Below are 17,702 nucleotides of genomic sequence, written 5' to 3' on the forward strand. Positions count from 1 at the left end.
TTTCTTGATGAACTTATTTTTATTATCACATTTAGAGGATGAGACAGGAAGTCATGGTAAAAAAAATCATAAACAATGGGCATGTAATGAAATGAAATGAAATAGCGACTTTATAAAACCTAAATCTACGATATCAAATAACATCACTTTTCCCTTAATCCTTTTCAGACTTTTTCTCCCAGTACTGTCTTTGCATTTCAAGGACACCTAACTGCCGTTGATGATACTCCTCTAAATATGCCATCTGCATCTCCACTAAATGCATCTTTTGCTTATGCAGGGCTTGATCCATCTCCATACGCTTCTTGTTACGTTCATCTGCCAACCTTAATGCTACATCGTAGGTGTCTTCTTTTGATCTTGACGAGGACCACACTTTTCTTTTTCTGGTGGACCTTACCCTCTGCACAGGAACAACCTGTGCAGGAACTATCATCTGTCACAGTTGCACAACTTTCATGTGCCCTCCCAGGTTCTATAGACGAAGCTGCAATAGGCTCCGGTTCTCCCGAGGGACCTTCAAGGCTCTCTGGTTCTAACGACGGAACATCAGATGGTTGGGGCATTGCTATTGTACCACTGAGATGGTCGGGTTCTGGTGTTGCAACAGAATGATATTCAGATTCTGCTGATGGAGCAGCAATACACTCAGGCTCTATAGATGGATCTGCAAGGCAGAGGAGAGGCTCTGGTGTAGTGACAGCATGGCTAGCTGGGCCATTATTTGTATCTGTGGAAAAAATAATTGTAAATTTATTTATTTACTTATTTACAAATTTAAGTGGATAAGTACTGCATTCATGAAAGGCCAGTAACACACACACACACACAGCATTTTGGGCAAGCCATTATACAGTGGAACTTAGGTTCTCGTAGGCCCCTGTTCTTGTAGTTTTTGGTTCTTGGAGTAAATTTCTAGATTCGGTTGTCGTAGTTTGTTTATACACGTACGGGTCCACCATGAGCGTGGCACTTCAGTTTATCAGTGTCTCCCGTCTAGTGATGACCGCGCTTGGAGTCTTTGTGAAGACTTTAATTGTTTTTGTGCTTTTTTTCGTTTCTGAACATAAAAGTTCTTATTATATATCACACCATAGGTTCCAAGAAAGTCAGTGGTAATGTTCAACCTAAGAAAATAATTATGAGGATGACGATAGAGGAAAAACAAGAGATCATTCATAGTGAGACGATATGATGTCTCACTACAGACAAATGTTAAAACGTGGGGAAAAGCAAGTGTCTATAGACAGATTCTTAGTAAGACAAGCAAGCAATGAGCCACAACCAGGTCCTAGTGGTATGCCTGCGAAACGTAAGAGAAAGAGAGTACCCCACAAATGTCATCCCTGCTGTTATAATGGAAGGGGACTTCCCTTCTAAACACTAACACCTCTCCTCCTCCCTTCCTCCCCGTCTTCCATACACCAACAAGAGTCCTCTATAAAGGTAAGGTACCTAAGAGTATGATTCTGTACAAAATGTATTATTTAGATACCCACATATCATTATCAATAATCTTTACTATAACCTGACTGACTGTTTTACTCTACTGCATTGCTTTTCTTTTTCACTTTGAGAACAACAGGCAAAGATCTTTGATACAGCATTCAGAAAAGTACTCTAAGTGCACTTTTTAAACTTGGAAACATGTAAAAAAGAAAGGTTTATTTGGATTTGCTTTTGCCAATATATTGTGTAGTTTAATAAAACTGACTACACATTAATGCCCATCTATAGTTGCCAAGCATATATGATAATTAGGATTTCAAGAACAAAATTTAGCTGGGATGATAAGACATATTCCAGATCCTTAAACACCATGTCTATCCACCTCTTCATCAGCCCTTTCTATACTCTCATATTTACTTTAATACATTCTTTTTACCAGTTTATCATCATCTATTTATACATCATGCATAAATAACCTCGGTACATTCTACTCAATCTTGCAAGTTATTGCCGTATGCACTCCACATCTTTCAACTGATATAGTCATTCTTTATCTGCTTTCTTACCTGGATCTTTCCTGGAGAGGGTCTCGGAAGTTCTACTCCTAAAGCCGAACTAGAGGCCAGGCTCGAAAATTTCATAACACTTTCCTAAGCCTATGCATGAAACAGATTGGCCATTTCTACTGCACCAATTATTAATTTTTTCATGTTCATGCCACACCACCTTTGGCATCCATACAAAAGTGTTGGCATTATTACATCTCCATGTAGCCCTCTGGCTGCATCTCTTGCTAATTTGTGCTGGAGAAATGTCATTCACTGCTCCAAATTTTAAATAATTTATACAGAGTAAAGCTAATATTTATTACCAAGATACAATACACATGCCTGAAACACTCTAGATGTTAGTGGCTTTGCGCGAATCTACCACTCAATCACCAATGTACAGGGGTACTTCAGTTTAAGAGTTTAATCCGTTCCTGGAGACAGCTCGTAACCCAAAAACTCGTAAACTGAAGCTAATTTCCCCATAAGAAATAATAGGAAATGAATTAATCCGTTCCTGACTACCCGAAAACCTCACTGCAAATTAAATTTTATAACTAATTCATCAAAATCTAAACGACAAAACTAAGTTATTACTTACCCTTGCTGATGACTGCTGTTGGCGTATGGAAGATGGTGAGGAGGGGGAAGGAGGAGAGGTGTTACTGTTTGGAATGAAAGTCCCCTTCCATTATAACATCAGGCAGTGAGATCCTCTCTAGAGTGCATTCTCTGTCACATTTTGCCTGCATACCACTAAGATGTGCTTGTGGCTCACTGCTTTCTTGTCTTACTAAGAAACTGTCTAAAGACATTTGTTTTCCCCTTCATTTTAACACTTGTCTGTAGTAAGACATCACTTTGACATTTAAAAGGTCAATGCAACGGCCTGTTACAGCTTTATCTGGGCGAGTTTTTTCAACAAAACTTTGCAGTTCTTCCCATACTTAACACATTTTCTTAATGAGGAAGGGACATCCTCTACTCACAACTACAGTATTTTCTTAGGTTGAACCTTACCACTGGCTTTCTTAGGACCCATGGTGAGATATATAACAACTCAAATGGTCAAATATCCAACAAAACACTATAAATCCTGGTGAAGAATTCAGGCGGGATAGTCACTGGGCGCGAGGCACTGGTAAACTGAGGGGCGATCGCCATACTACCACGCGCTAGGTTGGCCCGTACGCGTATCAACACTCACGTACCCCGATGCAAATTTTCCGAGCAAATTCTGCTCGTAACCCGAAAAACTCGTAACCAGGGACGCTCGTAATCCGAGGTACCACTGTATGTACTTTCACAACCCATTGTACCTTCTTGTATATAAATAAAAAATAAATAAACAATGAATGAATGCAAAACTTTGCAGTATAATATTAAGATTTACTAATTATTGAAAGGGGTCCTGTAGTGCTGTGGTCTGTGTCGTCGACTCGCAACTGAGGGTCTCGGGGTGTGCTTTCCCCAGCAAGATAGACATGATACCTGTGCAGAATCCTAAAGTCTACTGATCAACTCTTATAAATGTACACAAGACACATCACTTACCAGACTCTTCAAGAACACTTTGACTGTGAAGATCGGAATCACAGTCCCAAGGATTGTCTACAGGTTCCAACTCATTCTCTATTAGAGGAAGCACTTGAGAGCTCAAGGTATCCACTGGAGTGGACGGGGGTCCCCCGGTTTTACCCTGTTCTTGCATAACTCGTATATATTCTTTTTTGGCTCTGAAAAAATATATGTAGACAAATAAGTAAAACCAAAGAACAGCGAAGTGTAAAAGAATAATGCAATACAAGTAAATTGATTATCTATGCATGATGATGTGCAACTTGCCATAAAAATGTAGTACTGTATTTATAAAAATTGATCCTTAAATATCCTGTTCCCTAACACCTTTCTTCCATATATATATACATAAATTCTGCTTGGTCCCTCCATGTTATTTCTCCTTTTTCCTCTGTTCACATGCATCTGTTTTAGATATCCTCGTTTTATCTATCAAACCACAACCTCTGTCTTGGTCATGGCTTTACCATGACTGAAAAGGAGAGAGACATTGGTTGAAGCTGGGCACATAAAGACCCAAAAGAAATGTAAAGAAATATTCATAGCTGGTACAAGTCTGATGCACCGAAAGAAGTTGTGAAGTCACCCTCATACACAAATTCAAGCAAAGATACGACAAACAACTCAAACGTCAAGACAATAAAAAAAATACACTAGGGACAAAAAGTTAGAAAGCAAGGCATGAAGTGCTAAGCCTGATGCCACCAAAAACGTTGATAGGCAAGTACAGTACTAAGCGGTAAGCAATTACTGATTTCATGGCAATATCACATGTTTATGTAAATAATTATTGTGTGAATATATAAATATATTTTTGTAAATAATGTACCCATTCCAATATATATTTATTTTATGCTCACTGGCAACTGTCGAAATATAGAGGGACTCTCAACTGGAGAGAAAAATCGGTGACACTCGAGGCATTAGAGAGAGTGGTTCTGTGCTAAGATGTCCTCACTTGGTCTTTCAGTAGCAATATACGGTAAATTGCTCATTGGACACCTTTCACTTTCAGATGCCTTTCTCTTCTAAATGCTCTAAGCACCAACAGCAGCAGCATATGCAAGAAATTGTGGATATGCACAATAAGTGACAGTGTGTGACACTGCTTCCAGAGCAACACGAACTGGTGATGCTCCTAACTCAATCTGAGTTAAGCAAGAACATCACTTGACATTGGTGATGATTCACTAGCAGGACCATCACCAAACATCCATGATGATTCACTAGCAGGACCATCACCAAACATCCACGATGATGATCTAGCAGGACCATCACCAAACATCCCTGATACTGTAATTCACTTGCAGATCATCCCCTACACAAGATACACTCCAGCATTTATAATGAGTGTTTTCTATTACTGTAATTTGTTATTATAAATCAAATAAATTTAGCAACACGTGTTAATTAATAATGTGTTCACATTTAATTATTTGCAAATAGCAATTTTTGCACATGCACACACAAATGTACATGCAATTTTTGCTTTTGGGTTCCATCTTTTTTTTTTCCATTGTTTGGCACGCAATTACCCTGAAACTTTCCTACGTTTTGCGGGTACAATACAGCCCCACCAACAAACTCGTAAAGTTGGAACAAAATCGAGCAATATCTACACCATCTACTGGCGGTGAAATCATTGATGTCGTTTTACTCTGAAGTATGATTATGTCTCTAAATATTTTTAGGTCTTGTCTTTATGAACCAATTTTCATGAATTTTACACATTTTATATAGCTCTATGATTTAGAAAGAACAAATTTTAATTTTCAAATTTTATTTTGAATTACAGATTTTCAAAAGTGCAGTTTTCAAGCAAAATGATGGGGTCTTCTTCAACAATTTATTTTTCAGCAACTAAAATGTTTTATGTATTATCCTCATTCAGAATGTTGCTTTAGGCTCTATAGTATTCTGGTAGATAAATTCAGTATTTAAAAACTTGGCTAGATTCTATAATCTTTGAATTTTTAAAATGTTGCCATTTTGGGGGGATTTTTATATCCCCTCCTCTACCCCCATTCCTACACCCTGCTTCCTTACAGGTTATAGTGCTGAATACTTGGGTATTCACCGTATAGGTTAAATTTTGTAAATAAAGTTTAATAAGAATCTGATGTATTTAATGTTATCCGTAAGAATGAATATGATTCCGGCACCGTAATCTTTAGTACAGTATTTACCATATTATATTAACCCGACATAATCCAAATTGGATTAATATTTATTTTAATGTCAAAACTACAAGGTTAGCCTACCTATTACGAATGTTTTCCCATATCTTGCGAACTTGTTGGGAAGACTTGCTATATCCAGTGGCAGCATTGAAGCGCGCTGCAATATCCTGCCACACTTGTCGCCTTTCTGGATGTGGCAACGAAACTCGTCGACTTATCGGCTATTATTGGCATGAAGTCCCTGACGATTCCCAGCAAACATTCCTTCTCAAACTGGCTGACAGGAGATGATCTTGATGGGCACTTTGGAGGTGCTGCCATTTCTAAAGTGAGAACCAAAAGGTAAAGGATAAACTTTTTGCAGCGTCTGTGGGTTCTCGATTTACATTCACACTGGTAAATCTACATCCTCAGTTGTGCCTCGTCACCAACCTAGCAAGCCAATACTTATCAAACTGTCCCATTTCAAGTGTCTTACAATAATTGATTGGTTCCTTTCACCGACGCTTCACATACTTAGCGCACTTCATCATGCTATTACTGTAATACAAACGTATAGCCCAATACTAGGCCCCAGACTTTAAATTCAAGAAAAATTAATCAATCGAGATACACAGCATACATTATCTAATGCCAAAACAAGCAACTCTCACCTGGCTCAAGACTGGCTGTCATTATATACCTCATTATAAGCGACTGCCACACTGGGGGAGGGAGACCTCGATAAAAGCCAAATGTGTATGAACACACTCTGGCTTCCTGTCCCCCAACACAATGAATTATTATGATAACATATATTTTTTTTTTAAAGCTAAAAGGAGTACCACCTCTGGTGCAAGTGTAGGGACCCATAGCCTCGGAGAAGAAAATAAAGAGCCAGCCCACTTGCCTGCCCACCCACCTACCAGCCAGTTAACCAGACAGCCCACCCACCATCCATCCTGGTGCTCTCTGAAATATGACTCGACAGTCACCGACATTATAAAACCTCCGGATTTAGCCAAGCCCCAAATTTAACGATCTGGGTACAGCCCCATATAGGTCATTAAATCGAGTGGATACTAATGTAAACACTGTTAAATTTTAACATCCAACTGGAACAGATCATCAAGACAAATGGGAGGACCTTCGACAAGCCACCGACTTTTTGTCCTCAGTGAGGCCACTAGTGTTAGTGGCCATCAGGTAAATTTAAGTAAATATTTTGATCCCTCAAGAATTAATTAATGTTTATATCTGCTGTTATCCATTGATAAGTTATCTTATTATATATCTCACCTATATTGAGATGACTTCAGAATGAACCTCCACCAGGTTTTCAACACCCATTAGGTGCTCATAGTTTTGAGAGAGTACATGAAAAAGTAGTTCAAGAATTTCACATTCTAATTTGGTTGCTACATGTTAAATAGCTATCACTTGCTAGCAGTAAGACCAAAGAATATCCCAGCTAACACACACACAAGTGGGAAAAGTAGCAGTGAATGCATAAAAGAACAGAATTAATGCAAAGATACTGAGAAACGGGGAGGAAGGCAGGAAGGAAAACATCGTGGCACTTCAGTTTGAGAACAGCCAGCAGATATAAACATTAACGTGTGAAAGACCCATTCTTTACTTTTCAAGCACTACTGAAAGAGCACCTTCAAAACCTCCCTCAACTAACGAAAGGGCACACACACTTTATTTCCACACACAAATGAAAGAGCAAATCATTTATTTCCCCACACACAAATGAGAATAGGATAGAGAAGAGAGAATCCACACATTAATGAAAGCAAGAACACCACCTCTGCTTCCCACACCCTATCAAGAGAAGGATCACCCCTTTACATTGCACCTCCTAATGTGAGTGCACCTCCATTCTCTACTTGCAGTACTGAAAGAAAGATTACCTTACTTTACTTGTCATGCACTAATGAGAGAAATAGAAATCCCTCTTTTACTTCCAATAGAGCACTGCTTTTATGGTAAAATAAAACCAGCTTCTTTGTTCAATAATTTTTGTATAATCAAATGAAACAAATGTCATCCTTAATATTAAACGAAGACATTTGCTTATTATTTTTCACAATTTGCCACAGTTAGTTATCAAATGACAGTAATGCATATTGCATAAATAATGCATAGACTGCGTAAGTATTTTATATCTGTGGTAGTGTCCAATATATTTTCCCCAAGACTTTACCGTTGTCTGTTTATCAAATCATACAATCATACAACGTTATATGAATAAGTAAGTGCAAGATAATAAAAGCCTTTTCGTCACTGACAAGTGATAAGTATTAAGTTGACCAGACCACACACTAGAAGGTGAAGGGACAACGACGTTTCAGTCTGTCCTGGACCATTCTCAAGTCGATCGACTTGAGAATGGTCCAGGACGGACCGAAACGTCGTCGTCCCTTCACCTTCTAGTGTGTGGTCTGGTCAACTTACTTTAGCCACGTTATTGTGACTCATTGCCTGCATAAGTATTAAGTTATCAGTGAGGCAAGTTTATCAGAATGCTTTAACTTACATTATATACTTGCACACACATAAGAATATTGTAAATATTTATGAACACCTACCTTAAAAAGAGTAGTGGATACGTGCAGTTTGAAAAGAAAAAAACGCTGTGAGCCGTCTGCTTGTTTGTTGGGAACCGAGTGGTCGTCTGGCTCTCAACTTGACGTAATAAAACGCCAAAGTTCTCAAGGATACACATATCAGTACCTCCGCAATGGACAAAGAAACTGCAGTAAGGATTCCAGTGCTAATATATAAAATGACACAAAGTCAAGCAAAATATAAGATACAAACCTAAAACAATAAAAACTTTTGTTCTTTATTCATTTACTGTTTTTTTTCTTTATATCAATCATGTAAAAACAAACATTTTCTATATATATATATATATATATATATATATATATATATATATATATATATATATATATATATATGTATATGTATATGTATATATATATATATATATATATATATATATATATATATATATATATATATATATATATATATATATATATATATAAAGTACATAAGTTTTCATATGTAATCAAGATAATTTTCACTAATTTTCAATATAAGTATATGGTACAGTGATTCATTTCTAAAGTGCTTAAATGACTTCACTGGGTGTTCAGAAATACTTTAAGTAACAAATATATCATCTTGCACTTAATACAGCAATATAAAGATCGGAGAGTGTATAAATATTGAACAAGTCTTTGATATTTTGCCATAATACATGCTTAAATTTGTCAAGAGAAGAAAAATTGCCTGCGGAGCCGATCAAGTCAGGGAATACGAGGGAGACTGAGAGGATAGGCTGAGAATGCAAGGGTCCAAAATTTAACATTGCTATGCCCTTCAATACCATTTAAAACATGATTTACAAAGTGAGAAGAGCTGATTTACAAAGTGAGAAGAGCTTAACAAAGACTATCTAAGTACATTAGCAAACTACTGCACCTGATAGAAACTTTGTTTTGATTTGGGAAAAACAAGTCTCAGAGTAATACACCATGTGTGTAATTACCTAAGTGTAATTACCTAAGTGTAGTTACAGGATGAGAGCTACGCTCGTGGTGTCCCGTCTTCCCAGCACTCTTTGTCATATAACGCTTTGAAACTACTGACGGTCTTGGCCTCCACCACCTTCTCACTTAACTTGTTCCAACCGTCTACCACTCTATTTGCGAAGGTGAATTTTCTTATATTTCTTCGGCATCTGTGTTTAGCTAGTTTAAATCTATGACCTCTTGTTCTTGAAGTTCCAGGTCTCAGGAAGTCTTCCCTGTCGATTTTGTCAATTCCTGTTACTATTTTGTATGTAGTGATCATATCACCTCTTTTTCTTCTGTCTTCTAGTTTTGGCATATTTAATGCTTCTAACCTCTCCTCGTAGCTCTTGCCCTTCAGTTCTGGGAGCCACTTAGTAGCATGTCTTTGCACCTTTTCCAGTTTGTTGATGTGCTTCTTAAGATATGGGCACCACACAACAGCTGCATATTCTAGCTTTGGCCTAACAAAAGTCATGAACAATTTCTTTAGTATATCGCCATCCATGTATTTAAATGCAATTCTGAAGTTAGAAAGCATAGCATAGGCTCCTTGCACAATATTCTTTATGTGGTCCTCAGGTGATAGTTTTCTATCTAGAACCACTCCTAGATCTCTTTCTTTATCAGAATTCTTTAAAGATTTCTCACATAATATATAGGTTGTGTGGGGTCTATGTTCTCCTATTCCACATTCCATAACATGACATTTATTAACATTAAATTCCATTTGCCAAGTGGTGCTCCATATACTTATTTTGTCCAGGTCTTTTTGAAGGGCATGACAGTCATCTAAATTTCTTATCCTTCCTATTATCTTAGCATCATCAGCAAACATGTTCATATAATTCTGTATACCAACTGGTAGATCATTTATGTACACAATAAACATCACTGGTGCAAGAACTGAACCCTGTGGTACTCCACTTGTGACATTTCTCCATTCTGATACATTGCCTCTGATATGTGTGTGTGTGTGTGTGTGTGTGTGTTTCTGTATACATGCATGTATGCACATGTATTTATTTACATTCATACTTGTAATATAAAAAGCAAAAGCCATATAAACTGCTACATTTTATATAGACGAGCCTAATCTTTGTAAAATACAACGATTTTAACTTGAATGGGCAACCAAAAATATATTATCTATGAAAATAAAATATTTCTCACTCTTCAATCCTATTTTCTCCACCATGTAATAGAGCCCCAAACACTTTATGTCCATACTAAACAAAGCTTTTAACTAATAATACCATGCCACAAATAGGCTAGTCTACACACACACAAATCACAATAGTGTAATACAGTATAGTTAAATGAATAAATCCACAAGGGCCGTGATGAGTGTTCGAACTCGACTCAGGTCGATTAAGGTGCATCTGGGATCATCCTGGACGTAAGTTTGAACCCTCATCATGGCCCTTGTGGATTTATTCAGGGGCTAGCCTATATTAAAATACTGATTAAATTCAGACCTTAAGCCTATATGTAACATCCCTAGATAAAGAAAAATCTATACACAAAGTGTAATTAAAATTAAAAACAAGCTACAAAAATGTTGTATTGTAGTCATTTTCAATGCTTGTGCAGATTGTTGGCAAAATGGATAGCACTGAGACGAGTTTCAGAATTAAAAATGGCTAAATTCCATACTAAGGATTTATGTTTCACTAATCAAATCCATCATAAAGTTATAATAAGAAATTTTGTTTCAAACTTATGTCATCCAATAATCATATCCTTGATAAAGGCATTAATTATATTCTAATAAATACAAATTACAGAAAGTTCAGCAAGTGAAAATGCCACCAACATGAACTCACTGCACAAGGGCTGATAACCGACAAAATATATACGGCTTTAGAAGTTACCTGAACTAGCAACAGCTGATCTCGATCCCTGTTTAAGCTTCCTTCCGAGTTCTGGAGCCTCGTCCCCATTTTCAGTTCTCTTTCTCCTTCTAATAGTGTATAAAGTGAGAGATTCGCCTTTGACCACTGTTCTTCTCTTCAGTGGAGGTCCGTTTTCTCGATTTGTTTCCCTTTCGAGCTGTTCATTTTGTTCTATTGCAATATTATCACAAACATTTGTCATATCTGTTTCTACTTCTTGTTTAACATTTACAAACACATCTTCCACATGAATACCATTTTCCTCGCCCAAGTGTTCAGGCTCTTGCTTAACATGATTTACGTTTTTTGGTAAGCAACCATTGCTGGAGCCCGGTGCATTTCCAGGAACAGCTTCAATTACCGAGCCATTGACCGGTGAGTTTGCCATAACTGTATCTATATGATATCCAGATCTTTCTATTTATGTCCACATAAACAGACTGAGTGAAGAGGTGTGCACTCAGGAGACAAATGACATCACATCTTTCATTCACTATACAAGGCCTGAAAATATTAAATAAAATAATTAGGCACAGTTCATATAATATATAGTTATATACAGTACAGATATATATATAAATACAACACTATATGAAATATACTCATGAACACATTCAATTTTATAAGCGATATAGAATTCAGATACAGTACTGTATTTTGTTTACATCTGCAAGAAATAAAACTAACACCTATAGTGTAGGGAAAATATATACCTCCAAGCTTTCAAGAACTCTTCAGATATAACACAGTAACATGAGGGAGACCTATTAAGCAAAAAAAAAACAAAAAAAATGGGGAGGGCAGTTAGAATTTAAATATGATTTTTCAAATTTACATGCATTTATTTGAAAAACAGCAGGAACATTTTTCTTATGAATATGAAAGAGAAAGAGAAAGAGAAGAGAGAGAGGGAAGGGGAGAGAGAGAGAGAAGAGAAGAAGAGTGAAGAGAGAAGAGAGAATAGAGAAAGAGAGAACGCAAGGGGAGAAGAGAGAGAAAGAGGAGTGAAAGAGAAAGAGAAATAGAGAAAAAAAGAGAAACGCAAGAGAAAAGAGGAAAAAAAGAGAAAGAGAAAAAGAAAGAGAAAAAGAGTGAAAGAGAGAAAGAGAAAAAAAGAAAACGAGAAGGAAAAAGAGAAAAAAAAAGAGAAAATCATATAGGTCTATCAATTGGAAATTAGGCTTGCATTTTAACACCTGTGTTGACCATTCCCCGCTGGGACAGACAGAGCAACTGGTGCAGGAACGAGGAGACATGAGCGATATTACAGCCCAGACGCAGCCCACTTGGCTACAGCTCCGCCTGCAAACTCGCTCGCCATCTTTGACTTCATCCCTGGCCGTAAGTTTCCTGGAGTGACAACGTCAGGCGGAGTGGTCAAACGGCAGAGGACAGTCAAGCCAACCCAAGTTGTAGGTTCACAGTTGTTTATTTTGGTGCGGGGATCGCATAGCCAGACGAGAGAGTCAGGCGGCGCGAGCGTCACGCCTTCCGCCGCGCCATCTATGGATTGAAAGACTAACTACCGATTTCACTCCTTTTTAGGCGCCTTTCAGACCTAAAAAAAATTAGAAAACGGGACATCAGCATCAATTTTGCGATCCGCTATACGATCTTAGTACACGAGTTTTTGGCCTTAATGGGGCTTTTTTGGGCATTAGGGGACATTTTTCTGGATTTAGTACATAAATCAAAATGCGATGTACTACTGGAGAGGCCGATGTTACTTTTGTGGTTTACCCTGAAGCCTAGCTCGTCCCCCCCCCCCCCACCTTCTCTCTGTCTCTGTGTCTCTGTCTGTCTGTCTCTCTGTCTGTCTATCTGTCTGTCTCTCTCTCTCTCTCTCTCTCTCTCTCTTCTCTCTCTCTCTCTCTCTTTCTCTCTCTCTCTCATGTTAAACTATTTACATTATCAACAGTGTTGGCAGCAACCTAGGAACTCACTCACGGGTCCATTGTTGGTGGCTGTGAGGTCTGGCTTTTAAGGCTTCAGGCTCATATACACTCTGGCTTAAGGCTTATATATATTCGAACCCCAGTTGGAAACAGACCCAACTATAGGATGGGTTAACCCAAGTATCGCGCTTCCAAAAGGGTCGCCCAAGTTGGAAAAGACGAACGCTGAAAGAATATTGTTGAAAACATCTTGATAACTGATTAAACCAAAATTATTTATTAGTCAGAAGAAAGACAGAAACGCGATCTATATGTAAAACCTCTACCAGACAAATATTTTAAGTAAAACCGAAGATATTTGTAGTTGTATAAAAGTGGCAGTTTTCATCGCTCGTCAAACTCGAAAACCGCAGCATTCATCTCAGAACCATGCCTATTTCACGCAGATTCCTTAATAAACGTAAGAGTTTTATATGTCACAAGAAAGACAGATATATAAGCTTCGTTCTAAATACCTTACCATGGGCATATTTAAATTTAAAGCGAAGATACGTGTACTTTTATAATAGCCGAGCTCCGACTCCGGACAGATCGATCGACGGAGCAACTCTCTCTCAGAACAATGCTTATTTCACGTAAATTTGTAAATAATCGTAAATTTTTTATATGCCTCAAGAAAGATAGGAATATAAGGCTCATTTGAAACACTTTATCATAGACATAATTAAAGAATATCTTCCAATATTCCTAAGTGTATGAAGTAATTACAGAGTTCAAAGTACCTTATACCATTTGGTCTGAAGTCACTTATAACAGGGCAATCACAGATATAGTGTTGGTGAGTATGTCCCAGCTCTTGTTCACATAGTTTACAATTGGAATATTCACCACTTGGGGGCTATTCATTACCTGCAGCCACCTGCGATACATATCGATATCCTAGCCTAATTCTGGCAATTACAATGTCACTGTCATTGTGATACTAGTGGAAGTTTTATGCTGTCCGTTCATATAATTCTAGATTCTAAACATGTTTACTTAGTTTAGTTCATTAATTATGCACCCCATATATCATCTTGTGGGCGGTAGTGGAAAAGGTTAAAGAGGCACATAAACATGTCATAGCTCTTTATACTCTTGCTTTCTGGCTTTTGTGTGTCAGTGACTGCTCTTCTGTCTTCCCTAATTTCCTAAAATATTGCGGCTTTGACAGAAGAGATTGGAATGCCCATATCCCACTCAACTTCAGGCTTATCACATTCAGTTTTAGCTGCCTTGTTTGTGTCATCATGCTGGACAACACCTATATGAGAAGGTATCCATACAAATGAGACTTTGAAACTCCTACTGTTTGCAATAATAATGTTGTTTATAATGGAAGTTACAACTACAACCTTTTGAAGATCAATGCTAATTTTATCTAGATAATGTAATAAACGAAAGTTTTCTATGTCAACAGAAAGGCAGAAATATAAGCTACACTTTAAATACTTGTCATAAATATAACTGAAGTGAAAGCGAAGATATACAGTATGCATTTGATACTGTACAGTTTATTGATGGCTTGCTCTAAGAGTGTGAAGCCCTTCACACCAGCCTATAAATTGTGTAATTTATTTCCATATATGCTAATTAACCTTAAAATCTATATGTCAGAAGGAAGGAAGATGTAGACGTTAATGTGACAACATTTCAAGAAATATCTCTCTCTTTAAAGTTAAATAATACAATCCTATCGCCGGTGTCCGGACACATGAAAGCTACTTAGGTATCAGTGGCCAGCCAGGTGGAGATCACAGGCTGTACAATACTGATAAATTATGTAATTCACAGAGATACGTTGATAAATATTAATGTTTTATATTTTATTAAAAATACAGATATATACTTTGTTTCATACGTTAAATGTAACAATATTTCAGTATATATTATATAAGGCATAGTATATATAATTCAGTATATACAATATATAATAAGAGTGTCAGACCACGGAGGAAGAATTGAAACAGGAATTTCCTTTAATACTTTCTTATATTAATACATCTTCAGAGCGAACCATTCCTTCTGAAGATGTATTAATATACGAAAGTACTTAGAGCATTCTATTGTGGTTTTAATATTGAACAATTATACATATACGAAACAGAGAAATCTGGTGTCGGAAATAGTCAAAATATTAGTGTGCGATGTGATCAATGTAAAGGGGATATTGGGTGTGCCTCGTATCCCCTACAACAACAAGAAGTTCGAGAGCGATGAGGCCGCCACCTACTAGCTTCAGGATGTCGTCGAATCTAAATCAACAATATACTACCGCCGCTACTTTCTCGGAAACGTAAGTACCTGCCGCTTTACTGCTCTCACCCTGCCTAGCCTGGCCTGGCCTGACCTGGCCTAGCCAGACCTGACCAGACCTGACCTGGCCTGGCCTGGCCTGGCCTGGCCTGGCCTAGCCAGACCTGACCAGACCTGACCTGACCTGGCCTAGCCTTACCTAGCCTAGTCTGACCTGGCCTAGTCTGACCTGACCTGGCCTAGCCTTACCCAACACTAATCACCACACGTGACAGCCCAAACGAATCGCAAATAAGTACACGTAACAAGTCATATGCCCGGACACTCTTTTACCTTGGGGACTGAGTGGTAACTATTGTATAGAAGAGCCGGCTCCCTGAGAGTGGTAAGAGGGCGTGATAAGAGGCTAACGTGTGGTCTTGAAGGAAGTCGATAAAGCAGACAATTTTCAAAAGGAAGGGCAGCATAACGAGCAGACAGGAATTGACAGACAGTCGGTTATCCCATAATGTGTAATACGCCCCGCACAGCATGGGTGGAGTGGGGGGGGGGGGGGGGGTTGTAGCAGGGCACAGTATGGTGATGGTGCGGGTGAAGTACACACCCACTGAATTCCTGCCATCAATAATTGTTTTCATAACCATTAGAACAATGGCATCCCTCCAGCCACCATCCTTCCACTGACCCCCTCCTCTAGTCCTCCACCTCAGACAATAACCCCCCACACCCCCTCTCCCTTCCAGACATCAGCATGTCAAAATCAGTACCATAATGTGTTTAAACTATTTAAACTAAGTCATTGTGTATCTCAAGGTATCTTAATTCATTTGAAAGTGTACATGTGCATTCGTTCATATACTCGCCTAATTGTGCTTGCTGGGGTTGAGCTCTGGCTCTTTAGTTCCACCTCTCAACCGTCAATCAACAGGTGTACAGGTTTCTGAGCCTATTGGGCTCTATCATATCTACACTTGAACCTGTGTATGGAGTCAGCCTCCACCACATCACTTACTAATGCATTCCATTAGATATAATTATATATGATTACACATAATCATAATCATTCCATACACATAATCATATATGTGTACGTCAACGTATACATACATGCATATATATACCTCATATTAAAATACTGATAAACGAATGACCATGAACAAATTAATTTATAATTGTAGCATTATATATAATTTTAATAGACTAATTACGTGTTTATACATTTGAATGGTCCAGACAGGTGGCCAGCCTTGGACATATACACTTCTGGTAGGCACAATGACCTCATGTTAGACCCTTGATAGATTATGTGAGAGAGAGAGAGAGCTGGGGCAGGGAGGTGCGTGCCCCAGGGAGATAATCCATGCCCATGCCCCGCCTCGAGGTCAGTTCTCGAGTCACACCAAGAATAACAATCGAGCAAGTTGTCCTGACCAGGATGTGGCATATTAGGGAGGGTTGAGGAATAGGAAGCCTGTCTGATAGGGCTCTTGGCAAGCAGCTCTCCCTCAGTCTACCTATCTATATGGAAGAAATGTATCTAGGCCCTCCTCCCCCCCTGCCTATTCTCTCTCCCCCCACCTTTCTTCCTTCATTTCCTCCCTCCTTCCCTCCCCCTCACTGGTGAGAGAGTAGGAGTGTGAGAGTAGTTAGAGAACTCGTAGTTCTCACGCTCGTGAAATTGTCTGCGACCCTGGAGGAGTAGAGTGGAGGGGGGGGGGTGAAAGTAGGTGACGATGGAGGAGTAGAGGGGAGCATTATATGCAGTGAACGTAGGTGTCTATGGAAGAGTACATCATAGAGGAGGGTGAAAGGAAGGTGATGATGGACGAGTAGAAGGGAGGGGGTGTGAAGGTAGGTGATGATGGAGGAGTAGAGGGGAGGAGGGGGGCAAAGGTAGGTGTCTATGGAAGAGTACATCATAGAGGGGGGTGAAGGTAGGTGGCGATGGAGTAGAGCAAAAGGGGTGGGGGTTGAAAGTAATCCCGAGTTTAATTTTTTAGTTATATATAGTGACACCTCGGCTTACGAATGAATATTTATGAACTTTTCGGGTTACGAGCCTAATTTCTTCGAAAAATTTGAATCGGGTTACAAACTTTGCCTCGGGAAAGGAGTTTGTTGATATACGTATGGGCTGACCTAGCGCGTGGTGGCATGGTGATCGCGCCTCAGTTTACCAGTGTCTCCTGCCTAGTAAGTATCGCGCCTGAATTCTTTGTAAAGCATTACATTTGTTTTGGGATTTTTGGCAATTTGAACATAAAATTTGTTATGATATATCTTGCCATGAGTCCCA

At 38.6% G+C, this 17,702-nt stretch overlaps 1 protein-coding gene and 1 long non-coding RNA gene across 9 annotated transcripts in view; one reads left to right on the forward strand and one right to left on the reverse strand.

Annotated features, from left to right (window-relative positions):
- LOC123745617 (uncharacterized) lies at nucleotides 1-13,930 on the reverse strand. 5 transcript variants are annotated; one of them, XM_069312179.1, is made up of 7 exons: nucleotides 13,632-13,930; nucleotides 12,413-12,774; nucleotides 11,196-11,720; nucleotides 8,329-8,493; nucleotides 5,837-6,078; nucleotides 3,552-3,733; nucleotides 1-667 (listed from the first exon to the last, which is right to left on the reverse strand). In XM_069312179.1, the coding sequence occupies exons 6-7, from the start codon at nucleotides 3,706-3,708 to the stop codon at nucleotides 315-317; spliced, it is 510 nt and encodes a 169-aa protein (XP_069168280.1). In that variant the 5' UTR covers nucleotides 3,709-3,733; nucleotides 5,837-6,078; nucleotides 8,329-8,493; nucleotides 11,196-11,720; nucleotides 12,413-12,774; nucleotides 13,632-13,930; the 3' UTR covers nucleotides 1-314. The 5 variants fall into 5 exon arrangements, with proteins under 5 accessions (XP_069168280.1, XP_069168279.1, XP_069168278.1 ...); XM_069312178.1 differs by having other exon boundaries at nucleotides 1-730; nucleotides 13,632-13,914; XM_069312175.1 differs by lacking the exons at nucleotides 1-667; nucleotides 3,552-3,733 and having other exon boundaries at nucleotides 6,011-6,078; nucleotides 8,329-8,473; nucleotides 13,632-13,914.
- Nucleotides 13,173-17,702, forward strand: part of LOC138356254 (uncharacterized) — a 19,082-nt gene continuing 14,552 nt past the window's right edge. Inside the window, exons 1-2 of one of the 4 annotated variants that reach the window (XR_011224323.1) lie at nucleotides 13,173-13,187; nucleotides 15,258-15,446. This is a non-coding gene — a long non-coding RNA (uncharacterized lncRNA). Of the gene's footprint in view, nucleotides 13,188-13,409; nucleotides 13,425-14,411; nucleotides 14,427-15,154; nucleotides 15,447-17,702 lie in introns of those variants that run through there. The other 3 variants (XR_011224324.1, XR_011224322.1, XR_011224321.1) reach the window with 3 other exon arrangements.

Source organism: Procambarus clarkii, chromosome 71, assembly GCF_040958095.1.
Source record: "Procambarus clarkii isolate CNS0578487 chromosome 71, FALCON_Pclarkii_2.0, whole genome shotgun sequence".
NCBI classification, from domain to species: Eukaryota; Metazoa; Arthropoda; class Malacostraca; order Decapoda; family Cambaridae; genus Procambarus; species Procambarus clarkii.

What these genes read in the sequence shown, in the direction of transcription:
- LOC123745617 (XM_069312176.1), bottom strand. Translation starts at nt 11,604, where the DNA reads ATGGCAAACTCACCGGTCAATGGCTCGGTAATTGAAGCTGTTCCTGGA. An exon ending in ATCAGCTGTTGCTAGTTCAG is followed by an intron (nt 8,474 to 11,195) that starts GTAACTTCTAAA and finishes TCCATTGCGGAG; the next exon opens with GTACTGATATGTGTATCCTT. An exon ending in TATCCACTACTCTTTTTAAG is followed by an intron (nt 6,079 to 8,328) that starts GTAGGTGTTCAT and finishes TTCTCACTTTAG; the next exon opens with AAATGGCAGCACCTCCAAAG.